The sequence below is a fragment of the Argiope bruennichi genome, chromosome 4, assembly GCF_947563725.1.
Source record: "Argiope bruennichi chromosome 4, qqArgBrue1.1, whole genome shotgun sequence".
Lineage (NCBI taxonomy): Eukaryota > Metazoa > Arthropoda > Arachnida > Araneae > Araneidae > Argiope > Argiope bruennichi.
Window position 1 is genome coordinate 20,953,337 of NC_079154.1, and position 17,644 is coordinate 20,970,980.

General features: G+C 26.7%; 1 protein-coding gene across 1 annotated transcript in view; it reads left to right on the forward strand.

Moving 5' to 3' along the window:
• Positions 1–17,644, forward strand: part of LOC129965714 (ubiquitin carboxyl-terminal hydrolase 32-like) — a 40,349-nt gene that overhangs the window by 17,132 nt on the left and 5,573 nt on the right. The window contains exons 10-30 of the mRNA XM_056079833.1: positions 661–744; positions 837–898; positions 2,979–3,084; positions 3,185–3,475; positions 4,223–4,345; positions 4,481–4,621; positions 4,881–5,019; positions 6,398–6,567; positions 8,224–8,305; positions 8,428–8,502; positions 8,591–8,729; positions 9,202–9,307; positions 10,257–10,360; positions 10,454–10,698; positions 12,073–12,224; positions 13,658–13,814; positions 13,906–14,072; positions 15,032–15,196; positions 16,121–16,311; positions 16,550–16,636; positions 16,713–16,833. Of these exons, the coding sequence (XP_055935808.1) occupies positions 661–744; positions 837–898; positions 2,979–3,084; positions 3,185–3,475; positions 4,223–4,345; positions 4,481–4,621; positions 4,881–5,019; positions 6,398–6,567; positions 8,224–8,305; positions 8,428–8,502; positions 8,591–8,729; positions 9,202–9,307; positions 10,257–10,360; positions 10,454–10,698; positions 12,073–12,224; positions 13,658–13,814; positions 13,906–14,072; positions 15,032–15,196; positions 16,121–16,311; positions 16,550–16,636; positions 16,713–16,833 (2,907 nt within the window). The remainder of the gene's footprint in view (positions 1–660; positions 745–836; positions 899–2,978; positions 3,085–3,184; positions 3,476–4,222; positions 4,346–4,480; positions 4,622–4,880; positions 5,020–6,397; positions 6,568–8,223; positions 8,306–8,427; positions 8,503–8,590; positions 8,730–9,201; positions 9,308–10,256; positions 10,361–10,453; positions 10,699–12,072; positions 12,225–13,657; positions 13,815–13,905; positions 14,073–15,031; positions 15,197–16,120; positions 16,312–16,549; positions 16,637–16,712; positions 16,834–17,644) is intronic.

Consider the following 17,644-nt stretch of genomic DNA (forward strand, 5'->3'; position numbering starts at 1 on the left):
TACTTAGGATGTTTTTGTTATTTCCATGTCTTGACTCCTATTGTGTGCTTTTGTTATGCATTGGGCTTAAGAGAAAAGACCCTAACATTGTTCTAAGCCAAATAATAAAAATTATACTTCTCTTAGTTAAATATATTAAAAATTTTTTTAGAATTTCAGCGTTTACTTTAAAGATTTTCAGAATGCGAATAAATAAATTGATGTAATTATTCAATTTGGAATTAACTTCTGAATATATATTTTGTTATTAACTGTTTTTCTTAAACATTACACAAGATACTGAACTGAAATATTTTATCAAAATGAGTTATATTATCCTTAGTTGTTGCTCAACAAATAGAAATTTATGCAAATTTACGTAACAAAATTCTTATTATAAAAGGGAATAATAAACTAAAAATCCATAAATTCTTAATTGGCTCTTTTTATTTCATATATTAATTTTTTAAATCAAATTTTATGTTTATTGAAGTTATAATATTAATATAAAAATTATTTTGAATTATTCTTCTCACATGAGTTTACCATTACTCATTAAAGATAATTTCTAAACTGACAACTGGACCTGTAAGATTAATTTAGAAGTTGATTTTATTTTTGAATTTAAATCTTATTTAACTAACTGACAATGCATGAAAGTGATATAAATATGTTTTTCAGCCTGGTGCTTTAACCCTGGATGAATATCTTTTTTGGACAGTGGGCAGTAATCTCTCTTTAGAATTTTTGAATATCCTCTTTCAGGTATAATTTAAAGATGATCTATGATATATAGTTTAAAAAATATATTTAAACTGCAATTTATTATAATGACTATTTTTATTTTTTATTTTTAGGTTTGTCATGTTATATTTGGACTGCGACCTTATACAAAAGAAGACGAAGGTGAAATTATCAGGTGAATTTCAGAAATGTTTTCATTCTGTATTTATTAAATTAAGCTATATATTTTTATATACATATACAGTGAATTGCAAAATATTATGAACTTCTGTGAAAGCATTGACTACATTTTCTGTTGCTAGACAGCTGTACTACATCACATAGAAACTTGCCATCTGTGACAATTATATGATGCCACTTAATTGCTGGTACATTAAAGATATCAACATATTAGTAACTGTTGTAGGAGTTCCATTTACCTATTGTCCATTTTTAGAGAAGGTTTCAGTCACAGAATTTTAAAGAGGAATGGTTGTTGGAGCATGTTTAACTGAAAGCCTGATGATGGAAACAGCAGACATCATGAGATGAATTATGATTATAGTGGTATCAGCCATTATGACATTATTCAGGAAATTCTGTAAAATGGCATCAGTAAACACTATAATGGAAAAAAGGCCGAGGCAATTTATTGAGATGATTATTGGTTACTTTTATATTTGATGCGTAAAATCCTGCTTTTTTTTTTTTTTTTTTCTGCTGATTGTTAAGTTTGGAAACAACTTCTTTTTGGTTTGAGATGTTATATTTTGGCATTTCTCTTAATAGAAGGAAAATAGGCAATTGCTATCAGAGCATTTTGGCTGATGAATTTATTAGTTTATTCAGAGTTATCTCTTGAGCACAAATGCTCTTTCAAGATTGCAGCAACCCTATCTCCTCTGCTAGTTTGGAAGAGCATGGCGATAAAATAAATAAATTTTCTTGCCATATTCTGGTTGGTGGGGCGTTGGATTCGCATCCCTCAGATTGTGAGTTCGAACCCTGCCGACCGATGACTCTCCTTGTGTGTGGTGGCTGGCGCATGTATAAATCTGTCGTGGCCGGAAAGTCCTCTAAGTCGAGACAATACCACTGGGGGCACTGGATCAGAGGTGACCGTTCCCTGATTCAGGTCTAAATTACTATCTGTGGTTGAGTGAATGAAATGTATGAATGATGTCCGCTCTGTAGAAAGGGTAGTGATGCATGAGTAGCTAAGACGTACTCTTGGCCCTAGATGGTGCCCCTGAGAAACCAGAGATGCTCTTGGCTTAAAATCGCTGACACCGTCAGCGGGCTTGTCTATGACAAGTGCCATTATAAACAACAAAAACATTTTATGTGCCTTCTCTGTTTTTTATCTTGAATATATTGAAAGTTTGTGAGTATATTTTAGAGTTCACACTCCTAGCTCAATTTCATTTACTAGTCACACTAATTAATATACTAGAGGATTGTTTCAAATTATTTTTTCCATTATAAATGACCACTTGGCATGCATTTTACACCATAAACATTCTGTAATTCAAGCAAAGTGCAATTCACTCTCCTACCTTGATGACTCGGATTTTTCTTTCTTAGGTGTTCATATTATTTTTTCATTTGCTTGTAAACAGACATTTTTATTAATTGTAAATCAATAATAAAGTTAATTCAATGCTGTAAACTCGTTAACCCCTTGAACTCAACTCTTAATCCATTGAAGGAAGCCAATTTAAGTTTCTTAATTTTAAGAGGAAAGATTGATATGAAACTTACTTTTTTTTTTCATAAAAAAAAAAGCTTTTTCATAAATTTCATATCAGGTAATGAAATTAAAAAATGAACTACAATAAAAAAATTACAACATTTTCTGCAAATAATATTGATTGTAGGAAAGCGTATAAATCTGCTTGTTTTTACTTCTGTTATTGAATTTATGGAAATGATTTTTTACTCTGTTATAATTATGATTTATTTTCACAGTTACCTTAATTACAACATTTTATGTATTTATATAATGTGTACTTTTTACTCATGTTTTTCTCCGTGCATTTTTCTTCTTTGCATAGTTTTATTGTTGTATATTTCTCTGGATATTTTGTACTTGACTGTATATTTCTTTTTTGTGTTTGTACCCACACAGGTTTATATTTATATCGGTGAATATAATAAATCCCTGCATTTCTCTTTTACTATTTATGCAGTTTTATTTGTATTTTATTATATTATATTGTTTTTTTAAAAAAAAATTTAAATGTAAAAGATTTTTAATGTCCGTAATATATTTTAAGATCATGGATAGAAAGAGAAGAACGTAGAGGAATGCAAGTTGGACAGTTCTGGTACTTGATAGCAAGTGATTGGTGGATTTCTTGGAATGAATACGTTGATTTCCAGGTTAGAAATCTTCACTCAATCAAATTATTAAGTCTTTATAAATTTTCTATGTCATTTCATTCAGTAAAAGTCTAATGCTGTCACTGCATTATACATTTAGGGCGCTTTAGCAAGTGGATGCTGTACACCTACATATCCATCTGGTAGTTTAAAAAGAAATAGTAAAATGCAGCGACGAGTTGATGGTAGTGTTGCTCAGACTGATGATGGCAGTTCTAATGTAATATTGTCTAGTATAACAAGTGTGGGAGATGATACTACTCCATCCCTGTCTGAAAGTATAAACAGTATATTTAGTTCTCTAAGTAGTGAAGGCTCTTCTTTATCATCTAGAAGTAGTGATCAACAGGGGAATGTGTCATCTGTTATAAAGAAAAGCAACAGCTTACAGGTACTGCAGTTTTCCCCTTCTTTTTCCATAAACTAATTTTTTTTGGAAAAAAAAAATTGTCAGAAATGCTTCTTAAATTGCCATAGAAAAATTAGCATATTAATTTAATGACTATCTTAGCATATTAGTAGTGTTTTGTAATTACAAATTGGCTATCATTTATTTTTATTTAAAAAAACTAGGTTTGGAAGTTACAAGGTAAAGATCAATTGTAAGAAACATAACATTAATTAGCTTCATTAGTAGAACAGCTATCAGAACTAAAATGGGCAAACAAAATGAAACTATAAAAATAACATTTTTTTAATGGTCTTATTATTTAGCTACCTAATGCTACTTCGCTGAAATTTATTTTCTAAAATTATCAAAATATTATTGTGAAAAAAGTGCAGAATTTCTCAGACTATATATAGAACACAGAAAACTGATAGAATAGATAAGAATTCCATGAAATTCCCTTTTTATCTATTTTCTGTTTAGGATAGATAAGACTGTTTGGATTTTTTCTCAGAAATAGTAATATTGTAATCGTGAACAGTTGTATCATACATTCTTTATTTAATGCTTTTTTAACAAAGCTCCAAATCAAAAGTTTTGGTTTAGAATTTAATGAATTCTAAAATAAGAGTAAAGTAAAGGATAAGTAGCAAACAGTGCACTGTTTTAATGGAATATTTTTTTACTTGTTGACTGCTTCTGTTACATTGAAGATATGGATGCAATATAAAATTTTTCTTGTTCTTCTAGCCTCCTGAGCTTGTAAGAACTCCCAATCATTCACCAAATGTCCATAGAAGGACATTTTCTCATGTGCCACAACGTCCAACATCAATCGATAACTCTTCACTTATTGTTCCAAATACCTTAAAAGTATGTTGATATTTTATATGTATATTAATCTTATTTTATTTTTTAAATTAAATAATAATGGAATAATATTCACATTTCAACCTTTGTATTATATTTAATAGATATAAATTGTAAGATTATTGCAATTTTTTAAAGGTAATATTTCTAACTGGTGAAGGTGGAAGGTTACGAAAGAATCCACCTCTTGTATTGGGAAGAGATTATGTCTTGGTGCCAGAAGCGGTGTGGAGGGCTCTTTCCCAGTGGTATGGAGGATCTCCACCTTTACCCAGGCAGGTGAGTTGTAGCAAACTGTACATAATTAATTTAAGATATATCTTTCCATTCAAAAGTGAATTATATGTTATTTAGCAGATCAATAGCCAATAACAAATATTGCTAGATAAATTTTTAAAATTTATTTTGAAATTATTACAAAATTTAAAGTGTTTCTTAAAACTTTTTTCCAGTTTGGGTAGATTTGATTTTCAGAGTGTATATTGAAATATGAAAATTTTATTTACTTAAGAACATTAATACAAGGTCTGTATTTTAGGTAATATTACCTCGTTGTGGGGTTCCAGAACTTGAATTATACCTTATCACATTGAAACTCTACAGGCATCAGCCGAGTGCAGGACGTCCAGTGGCTAATCCATGGGCTGGTGCTGTTGGCAATGTTTCATCAACTTATAGTAAGCATAGCAATTGTAGATTATTTGATCTCTTTATATTCTTCATGATCATTTAAAATATAGTTACTGAAAATTATTAACAAACTTTTTGGAGAGAGTTTTGTTAGTTTAATTACTCTTTCATTGATACTTTTTATATTAGCACGGTTATTCAATATAAGTCATTTTCCTGGCTAGCTATCTGTTTGATCTTTCTGAATGTATAATTCTTGTAAACTGAAACAGTACATAAATACTTAAAAATTAAAAAAAGAAATAAAACTTATTTTAAAATAGCTATACAAATATTATAATTTCTAATATCTTAATTATTATGTTTTCCATGCTATGTTTACTCATACTATTTTAATTTATTAAAGTAAGAAATATGAAGATTTGCAGAATTAGAAAGATTTTAGCAAATTATAGAAGAATAAAATTTAATTTAAAATATCCATGGTTTATAAAAAAAATATGTAGTTTTTGCATTTTCTCAACTTTTGTATTCTTTCAAATTCCAGTATGCATTAATAAAATTATTTTTAATGGATCTAAATATCTTACTATCATATTTACAAACATCATGCATCATCACCAATTTTTAATTATTTCTTAGAATGTAGCATGCTTTTAAAAGCTTATTTAATAAAAAAAAATCCTGTATTTTCAAGATTTTTAATTTACATGGTAGTCAGTATTTTTTAAAAAATATTTTCAGAATAATAAAATGAAAATAAATTTATTGTAATTTTTGACCTTATACTATGCTAATTTCGGAATGATTTTATGCAGAATTCTTTTGTGATTATAAGTTTAAAGATTATTACATCATGACATGTTTTTTTTTTTTTTATTTTGCTGTGAAGAAACAAATATTTTATGCTGTTTTATTATGAGAATAACTCATTCGTTTTATGTTACTAAATATTGCATCAGATATAATATTTGCTTTTAAATATACAAATAAACTTACAAATGAAACTTCTGTAATTTTCTAAATTTGAAAGTCTCATTTCCTTAAAGAACTCCAGACTTTTTTTCCTACTGGTATTTCTTTGTAGGTAGCTTATTTTTATGCTTTAAAGTATTTAAACATAAAGTACTGTGGCAATGTTATCAGTTAGAAAATGATAATTTTATTATTTTCTGGTATATATAATTAGAAGTAAATTTTCATTTTTTACAGATTTTGTAATAATTTTAACAGCCTTTATATTCTAATGTTTCTGAAAGTTTTTAATTTGTTTTGAGTTATTGCTATGTTTTTTAATAAAGAATCCATTTATCTGTTGAAAGAATTTCTTATAGTAATATTTTTTCTGAGTAACATTTGCACAAGTATTTTTTTATTTTTTAAAAATTTTTCTATACATATTCTCTTTGTTTTCATTGTTTACAGACAGTGGTCCATCCATGTATGTTGGTTCTCTTCCTCCAGTAAACAAAAGATATTTAGCTTACTTGGCATCATTTAGCCATTTGGCTACTTTACGCCAAGTATTTGAATTCATATGTATGCGTCTTCGCTTACGTCTGGAAGAAACACGTCTTTGGCTATATAAAGATGATGTAAGTTTTTTTTATTTCTTTATATGAGCTTATTTTGTTTTTATTGCTTTTTTTCAATTTAAAATTCATTTGTAAGATAAATATAATTTTATATCCAAATGTTCAAGTTGAATTAGTTGACTTTGAAACAGAAGTTGAAAACCATGAATGGCACTAACTTAACTTAATATTTTCCCCAAGAAGTTTGTTTCTGTAATGAAATTCTTAAATTAATTGTTGAAAGATATTTTGTTTTTCTGTAGTGTATCCAAATAATATTAAAATGAATGTAACATCATCCCTCATTAGCATACCTGCCATCATTAAAGCTAGATTAGGCATCAAGAGACTATGAGAGAATAGTTCAATAATAAGAGATATGTTTGTTGGGCTATATTCATTGAAGAAAATACTACTAAATGACATAATGCATATTTCTTTGATAAGATAAGATGTGAGAATTTGATGAGATTAGCTAAACCCTTATCTATATAATTTTGTTGCAAAATAACATATCTGTATATCTAACCATGCTGTTTTTCATATGAGAGTAAAATGTTTGATATTAGAGTACTATATTGGTTAATTTGCATCTTTTAAGAATTATATTTGCATCTATTGAATTAATAGTTGTGAGTTATATTTAAGTTTTCATTATTCCATTCTTTAATCTGAAAGTATGGTATTTAACTTCTCACCTTGAATTTGTAGACTATCAATTGGAAGCTTTTTTTATATTTAATGTTTTAAATATGTATTAGATTTAATACATATTTAAAACACACAAGACTTACAATTTTACACACAAGTCTTAGAATTTTTGGAATTAAAATATTTTCTGTGATTATTATTTATCTGAATAGAAGTTAAATTACAATGAATTATATTTTGCTGATATTCAAAGTAAATTATTTATTTATTTTTACTTGCTGTGCATAGATTTTATGATATGAAATGTTGGAAAAATGTTTAATATTTTATTGTTCTAACGTGTTTGAATATTGCATTTTTTAAATCCGAATTCTTTATCTTTAGCAAGTACTCACATTTTCATCATCTTGTGTAGTTAAATGTATTCTAATTAAAATTAGTATGAAAATTTTTTAAATAAAAAGAAGCAACTTCTGTTGTGTGCATATTTTTTTAAAACTTTTTTGAAAAACTCATGAAAAAATTGTAATAAAAAACTACATATTTTATAAATATTAAAATTAGCAATAAGAATTTTATATATGCTTTTAATAATTTTTTTAAATAATTGTAAAGAACAGTGTTTGATGATATGCTTTTTTTGTATTTCTTTAAAATGGCAGAGAATTTAAATGGTATCTCTTTAAAATGAATGAGAAAAACAATATTTTTATTTTCATTAAGTGCTATTTAAATTGGTAGTTTAGGTAAATCAGTCTTTGTAGTGTTTAGGGTAGAGTGAAGATTTCATCATTTGTGTGTAATTGATTTGAATAAGATAATAATTTAATTGTGTACCTGAAGCCTCTTCATGTGATTATAATTGAGTATTTATTCATATTTTTATTCTTTTTCCACGGATAGAGATTTTAAAACTAACTATCCTTTTTCATTAAAGAATTAAATTGATTTATGTTAAAACTGATTTTAATTTAATTGCCTCTGTACTATCAGTATTTTGTATTAAGATTCTACTTCTCTTTATAGAGTAACCTTTCACTTCTGGAAGAAGAAAATTTAACTTTGCTACAATTGGGAATTGAAGATAATGAACAAATTTTAATTGAAGGTAAAATTAATTCCAGCGTTTTCCATTGATTATTGCATAATCTATTTGTATATCAAGTACAAGTATATACTCACAAATGTATATCATTTACAAGTTTACAAATATCTCTCCTTCTGCTCTAGTTCGTAACAAAGACCAGACGTGGCCTGAAGAAATGACAAATGTAATGAATGCAAAATTTGATCAAAAAAGTCAAGGTCAGTTTATAAATTTGAAAATAAATCAATTTCAGCATGCTTGTTAACTTATAATTCGTAATTTATGTTGCATATTATTTTACTTTAGGTCCAACTGAAAAAGGGGCTACTGGACTCAATAACTTAGGTAATACTTGTTTCATGAATGCTGCTTTGCAGTGTGTTAGCAATACCAGGCCTTTGACAACTTACTTCAATTCTAATTTTCATCTCTATGAGCTTAACAGGTATATATATCTGATTTTTATATTCTTTTATTAATTTCTAGTCTGTTGTATTTAAATTTCTTTTAAAAACTTATTATAGAATAAAAAATTTGACATCTAAATGATGGCTTTTTTAGTGTGTTTGCACTTAAATAAGTTTTTAAAATTCAATTTTTCAATTATTGCTTGATTCTTTTGTCATAATATGCACATTTATCGATTGTATTTTATAATCAAATAAGATTACTTGAATTTCAATATTGTCATATTATGGTATTTAATAAAAAAATACTACAATATTTATAATCCACAGAATAATTTTGTGAATTCAGCTTATTTGGACAAAAGTTATTTAACTGAATGAACTTATAATGAACTGAATTTTTTAATTCGTGTATGCTCATTATCAAAAACTGAAAAAGATGAAATTTTTTTAAAATTATATATATATATATCTTGTATTTCAATATTAATATAAAATTTTTACTTCCAGAACTAATCAACATGGAATGAAAGGTCACATTGCAAAGCGATATGGTGATCTCGTACAAGACCTTTGGAGTGGAACGTCGAGAACTGTAGCGCCTTTAAAATTACGAGTAAGGGGATTGGAGTTATTTTTAAAAAGCAGAAAATGCTAGCAAAATATACACTCAATGGCTATTTAATTGTTGTATATTTTTTTCTTCTATTAGAATGAATTTTATTGTGAATCATTAATTTCTGGTATACTGTATAAAATGGTAAAGCAATATCATAACTTGTTATTTATGTAAATCAAGACTTTTTTTTTTTTTTTTTTGAAAAAAATGTTGACAGTTTACCTTGTAAAAAGAAAAATATTGTAAGCTTAATGATTTTTGTTGCCAGGGATAAAGGGAATTCATCGAATAAAAACTTAGATAATGAAATTACAGATTTCTTTATGCAAAGTAAGAAATATCAATCTAATTAAAATTAATTTGCAATTTTGAATGAAACTTGCATGTGTGTATTCCAATTTAAAAGTTTAGATTTGAAATAATTGAGAATGTTCATTATTCAAAATTCAATCAGTTTCAATCTCTTATACAACAGATATATGTTATATTTCAGCGAATAGTTTTGAGAGATTTCAAAATGAGATTTTTTAATGTCTTTTAAAGGCAGATTATGTTATGTAAAGGCAAAAATGTTCATTTTTTTTAGTTGATTTATGGTTATATAACTAATCCAGTTCGAAGCATATTAATCTTCTATACTAGTAGAACTCGCAAATGACTTTTAGTAATTAATGACTTACTGACTTAGTTAGTGACTTAATGACAACTGACTTAGTAATTTTTAGATTAGCATATTGGGGGATAAAAATGCATTTTGTAATAAATTTGTAATTTGTCAAGGAAACAAATTCTGTCTCTGTAAAAGGGTGCTAAATGGATTACCTTATGTTGAATATTAACAATGTTTTCACATAGAATAGATATATTAATATTTGTAACAATTGTTAGATTGAGTTAATTTGTTTGTTTTCTTATTTTTTTAAATGTTTATTAATTTTTTTATTAGTTGACTATTGGTAAATATGCTCCACGCTTTAATGGTTTTCAACAACATGATTCTCAGGAATTACTTGCTTTTCTAATTGATGGATTGCATGAAGATTTGAATAGGTATGCACTATTGGAAATGCTAAAAAAACTTTTTACAATTATACTAAATTATTTGCACTGCTTTGAGTAACATGTTTTTTGCTTTTTAATCAGAGTCCATGAGAAGCCATACTCTGGTTTGAAAGATAGCGATGGGAGACCTGATGAGGAGGTAGCTGCTGAAGCGTGGGAAAATCATGTTCGCCGAGAACGATCAATAATTGTGGATCTTTTCCATGGTCAGTTACAATCAACTGTGAGATGCAAGGTGTGTGGTCATACCAGTGTGCGGTTTGATCCTTTCAATTACCTCTCTTTGCCATTACCTATGGAAAGCTGCATTCATCTAGAAATTGTAGGTATGTAAAATATTTGTTTGCTTAATTTATTTCATTTCATAAATATATAAGTATATAACTTCTTAAACATTTTTTTTATTGTTGTGGTTGTATTTATCTGAAAGCTAGGTTTGATTTTTTATAAAATTATTAGGTTTTTCTAATGAATTTTTTTCTTTTTCTTTTGTAATGATAATATTATTGATATAATCTGTGGGGTGATCTATAATTTTTTTTATATATATTCTCCAATTTATTCCCCATTCTCCCTACATAAAATCTTGGGTAAGACTTTGAATCTCATGTGTATTATTGGTGAACAATAATCATGAAATTTAAATATTTCACATGAATCTAGCATTTTTACAGATGTGAATATATATTTGGAACCCTTTTTTCCAACCAAATGAGCCCAAAATTTGATGTGGAATTAGATTGGGGTCTCAAGATCTCACACCGAATTTCATTAATTTAAGTCGTTATACTTATTAGTTATGTTTACATATATGGGCATGTACAGACCAACAGACAGTCGGCTCATTGACATATTTAATCAAAAATTTGATTAGAATCTGCATTTTAGACACTAAATCTGTGTGAAATTTTATCGATTTAGCTCTCTATGTTTTGTAGTTATGGCATTCACTTGTACTTGGAACAGCTAGACTTCACCTGAATGGATTTTATTCAAAATTTTTTAGAAATCTACAAATTTGATTCCATTTTTGAGTTATTGTGCTCACAAACAGACAAAAAACATAATTCCAAATATGTTTTTCTAATTGCATCTGAAATATGGTTATTCATCAAAATCTTGAATTCGAATTCTTTGACAATTGCAATATTTTCTCTATGCTTCGTATTTGAGAAAGTATTAAGTTCCCTTAATTTTTTTTATATTTTCTATAAAATAAACTTGAGAATCTATTCTATTCCTATTTTATTTTTATTATTATATATTATTATTTTGAATTATTTTAATACTTTTAATAAATTTTTCAATAATCATGAAAAAAAAATTATATAATAGAAAATCACGATGCTACTATTGAAGTTTCTAAGTATTTTTATTTTTAAAAAAATCGTATCAGAGTTTTTAAGTTCTTGAATCCTGACTTGATTTTATATTGTTTCTTGCAAAATTTATATATCAAATTCTTTTATGTTTTATAATTTCAATAAAAAAATAATTGAAGTGTTGATAAATTTTTTGTAGCTTAATTTGATGACATAAACTATTACAATATTTTGTTTTTATTTATTATTTTTAATTTAAATTTAAAAATTAATATTTGATTTTGTTATATACTGAATATGACTATAAATAATTTAGTTTAAAAACTATATTTTTAAATATTTTTGATATTTAAAAAAAATAAAATTGTTTTGTTTCAGTCATTCGCTTAGATGGCTCTAAACCAGTTAAATATGGCCTTCAATTAAATCATGATGATAAATATATTACTTTGAAGCACCAACTTGGGAAGCTTTGTGGCATACCTGCCCAACAGCTACTTGTTGCAGAAGTATCTGATGCTACATTCAAGGTATGCATCACTGTTATTAGCACTGATTTTGAGTAGCAATTTTTTGACATTTTTATAGATGCCAAACCATAATCAGATTCTGTTAATGTTAAAGTATTGTTTATCAGATATGTATTTATCAAATCATATCATAATTAAAAAAACGTCTATGAAATTTTTTAAATGTAAGAGTTAATATATTATAAGTTGTGTTGTTATCAAGAACTTTGTTATTAAATTATGTGTCTCTTAAAGATGTAATTTTGTTATCTGTCTAAATATTTTCTATTCTCAGTAAGCACTTTTATTTTAGATTCATTTAATTTTAAAGTTCATAACACATAACAAATAAAATATTGGTTACTGCTTAAATGTAAAATTATTAGATATTATTTGAATTTTAGTAATGCAAGATTTCAGTATTTATAAAATTCAAAATAGTTTTCTGTTTTGCAAAGTGTATGTTATTTTTATGTCTGAAGATCCAAAAAAAAAAAAAAAAAAAAAAAAATTTTTTTAATGATTGGTAAACAAGTACTAATTTTTTCTTAGTTTTTTAATGCATTGTTCAAATTTTTAGAAAATTAATTGGAAAATTCTAAATGTGGTTTCATAGTTAAAAATGTTTTATATAGTTCTGCACCTACGTATAATTTATCTGCATATTTGTGATATAGGAAACTATTTCTTCTATATTATATTACTGTATTCTATTACTTTTCATAATAAATTCCTGAAGAGAAAAGTACAACTATTAATCTTTTTTGTAATCTTTGGTATTGGTTATGTTACTTTTGATATTTCTATTGGTGCTAAATTTGTTTTGTTGGTCATTGAAAACAAATTGGAAAAAAATAAAGTTGATAATAAGTCTCCGTAGCAATTGCATAATGTATGTTAAAACTAGAGATATCTATGCTTTCATTTTTTTTTTTTTTTCATTTCTAAAATTACTCTGCAGAAGAACATTTCGGTCATTATTATTACACTATTAACATGTACAAGTTCTAACTAATTGGTATAATGGTAGGTTCTGATTATTTTGATTAAGAAATTAAGAGTAGAGACTGCACAAAATATTTGTCGCAATTAAGTAAATGCTCATAATTTAAAAAGATGAGGAAAAATTATCTTTCATAAATGAAATAGCTTTATATATATATACATATTACATTTATGTTAAATGGTATTGATTAATGAAATAGGAATTATTTGTTGAAAACTTACTTATTTGAAATAAGACTAATTATTATGTAGAGAAAATTCAAAAAGAATTTTATTAATAAAAATTTTTCTGCATTTGTTAAGTTGATAGATCTTTGAGAAAAACTAATGATTTGAATAATTTTTTTTTCAATTAAATTAAAGATGAAAACAATAATTTTGTAATTTTGTAAAATGAATAAAAGGATAATATTTTAATAAAGGATAATTAAAGAATATCTTTTTAATAGAGCATTCCTGGAGATGAACAGAGAATAAGAATTGTTGCAGGCAACAGCTTCTTTGCATATGAACTGTACATTCCACAAGATGTTGCTTTAGAAGATGACAATAGACAACCTAGAGAAACTCATACACTAACACAAATTCAAAGAATGCCCCTAAATGGTATGTCATAAGCATTTTAACTGAAAATATAAAACTTAAAAATTGTAATATGTTTTTTATGCCTATTAAATTCTTGCATTTTGTTATTTAGAATCCTCACCGCCAAAAGTCTTTACTTCTCCTAGTACAAAAAAAGTGCCTGCAGTGGCTGTTAATGGAGATGTACCAAAGCCAATGGAGGATCGAGAATCTGGGGACGGTCCTGGAAAAACCCTTTTCTCACTAGGAGATTCTGATACGGACAGCATTGGCTCACAGGTAACTGATTTATAGTTCAATTCAAAATTTCAATATTGCTACCATTAAAATTGATGAATTAATAAAATTTTCTAATACTTAATGCCTTTGGCATCAGCTGGTTTGCCAGAGATATTAGTTATCTTTAATTTTGATTAAATCATGTAGATATATAGCTTCATATCCATGATACTGTAAAAGTGTTAGACATTAAAATGTGTAACTTTAATTGCTTTTCATATATACCATCAATGTGCTATTGAAGCTTTCTAATAAGGACCAATTATATAAAAATCATGATGCTATTTAAAATTGTAAATATGCATTTTATCTTTCTAGTTAGTTTTGTGGTATTGAAATCTCACTTTTTTTATTCGGCTCTTAAATTATGCAAATATTAAACAGAAACCTTCTTTAGTTTTCAACAATGTAAGAAAATCACATCATTAGATAGTTGATGAAAAAATGAAAGTAGTTTGAATTTCAGGCTACAATGTAATCTATTGGAAATGAAGCCAAAAAATATTTTAAAAAGATTGTCAAAATTCAGTAAAAATTCATGCTTGTTAAATTGATATCATTGAAATTCATTTTTGTGCAATATTATTTTCACATGTTATTGCTGAAAAACACCAAAATTCAACTCAGTTTTTAAAAAAAAAAATTTCAAAAAATCGCTCCGAGGTGCACATTCTCACCCTCCAAGGTATATATGTGCCAAATTTGATAGCTGTAGGTCAAATGGTCTGTACTGTGGAGCACCAACACACACACACACACATACATTCATCTTTATTATTAGTTGATAATACCTGTTCTGAAAGATCTCTTTGACATGCATCTCTGTACTTAGCCAAGCAAATTTAAAATATTGGTTGAAGTAACAATTTTAATAATTTTGCACATGTAGCCTTATATTACAAAATTTGCTGCTGTATTAGAATGAATTTTATTATTATGTTTATTATTATTATTTTCAGATGAACAGTCCACCTGCACAGCAGCCATTAGGGCCATGGATTCTAGGAGGTGCTCCCAGTTATTCCGGAAGTATGACTTCAAGTATAGTTAGTAATTCTTCCACAAGTGAGCTCAATTCTGAGTTTTATCAAAAGAACTTTGTGATTGCATATCACAGGAAAATGGTGAGTCTCAATTCATTTGTCATATTGGTGATAGAAAAAGTTTTTAATTCAAGTTTTTTTGCTGCATTTCCCTAACCATGTATATTAAGTGTTTTATTCAAATTAAATTTTTCTCTATGATTCTGGCTATTGAAATTTTTTTTTTTAAATGTAGTTTCATTGCAAGTGTAGAATAAATTTATATTTTTATCACTTAGTTTTCCAAACTCTAAATGCCTACTTTTAAATTTCTGAGATATTATTTTGTGTTGGGTTGATGAATATAAATTCCTATTTTAAGTTTTTATTAAGAGTTTGTTTGAATATTTGCTTTAAATTCCTTTTAATTAATTTATTTCATATTTGATATTTTGTTTTTCTTGTAATTGAGAATATTTAATTTTTTTTTATCCCTTCAAACTGTTTTGAATTTTTTAAAAAGTTGTTATAGGATTTTAATAGATGGATAAATTTTAATTTAATTTTATCATTTGAATTACTAGATTTAAAATTTTGAAAGAAAATTTACGTTAACTACAAAAGAAGTACAACAATTTAAAACATTTGAGTGGTTTGAATTGTATTGAAAAAAAGAAACTGTATTTGAATATAAATTTGTCTTTACATTAAAAAACAAACAAGGAATAGCACTATTATAAAATTGATTATTTTAACTTAGGAGCTACTTGCAAATAATTATTTCTTATTAGTCACCTTAGCAAGAAAAAATAGAGAATAGTTTATAAGTGTATTTGGTATTCCTTTAAAGTTGCTTGTGAATTGAACAATTGACCTTCATTTGATCTTATTTGCACTTTTCAATACTATTCACCTAAACAATGACCCATATTTGTTAAATATTATTATCCTTGTTAATGGATAGCATTTTTTTTAATAAAAATTTTTGGGGGATGTCATCATTATAAAAAATAACTTCATTCACAGATACGACAAGATGTATACTTTCTATCCAGTCAAAAATGTAGACCAACTCTCTTTGGGTTACCTTTAATCCTTCCATGCCATGAAATGACCACAAACCAAGATCTGTATCAGGCTGTTTGGATACAAGTTGCTCGCTTGGTATCTCCTTTGCCACCTTCAGAAGCAGCTGTTTCAAATCACGCTCAAGACTGGTGAGTTATAAAAAGCAAATACGCTTTATTTGATAGTAAATTTACTTTGAAATAAATCTTTTCTTGTTTGAAAAAAATTCCAGTGCTGAATTCTAATCACAAACCTATTTTTCAGCCTTACAAAAATGTACTTTAAGAATTTTAAAAAAAGTTTTACTATTAAATGTAAAATATATTTATTTGTATATTATTTAAGTTTGAAAAAGATGTATTTGATGATTTGTTTGTATTTTTTTAGTGATGACAGCCTGGGTTACGAGTATCCTTTTACTTTAAAAGCTGTGCAGAGAAATGGCTATTTATGTGCTCATTGTCCTTGGTATAGGTAAGTTGCATTTTAATAATTATACTGTTTTAATTTTATTTGATTATTCAATTTCTAATTCTTCATTTTATGGTAGGTTTTGTAGAGGTTGTAAAATTGAATGCTGTGATGCAGATTTTAATTTTGGTTGTGCTGTTATTGCTATTGACTGGGATCCAACTGCGCTGCATTTGCGATACCAGACATCTCTTGAAAGGGTATGGTCACTATTATCTTATTATTAACTAGCCACCTTTGGCGACCAGCCGGTTTGCCAATCTTAATGCTCATTAAAATTTTAATAATTAAATATTTTATGTTACTCCTATTTTAATATCTTCTTCATCAAAATATTTAAGCTTCAAATTGTGATAGTCATATAATTCACTCATAATATTACACGGACCTTCAGACATGATGTAATATGTATCTCTCTAATTTTCTGTTGACTTCCGTAGAATTTATGCTTTAAATTAAAGTGGAAATATTTAATCTGCAATTAATATAAGAACATTTTTTTTATTGAAACAAAGCATTTTTTTTTTTTTTTTTTTTAAATATGAGTACTGAAAGCAGAGTCGCTGGGTACTTAAACCTTACGGACACTGAAGAATATCTTTCTTAATTTATGTAATATCTCAAGAAGTTTTCACCAAAATTTTCTCAGATTCATCATGAACAGATCGATTAATTAACAGTGTTTAGTTTTAAATGCATCAAAAACTAAGAAAATAAACAGAATCGTTTAAAATAATTGGTCGAAAACATGTTAAGCCTTCGAAACCAAGTCCATTGAAAATAGAGTTGTCAACAATCAGAACACAATGCACATGCATGAAGTTTCAATGCCAATTATGATAACACAAATGTGTGAATTTTCTACGCCAGTTGGGGTAACGCTATGCAGATTTGAAATTTTTAATTTCTTTTATTCTGTTTTATTTTAATTCAAAAGAACTTCAGAATGAACTGAAAGATCAATTGATTTTCAATGCATCAAACACTAAGAAAATAAACAGAATTGTTTGA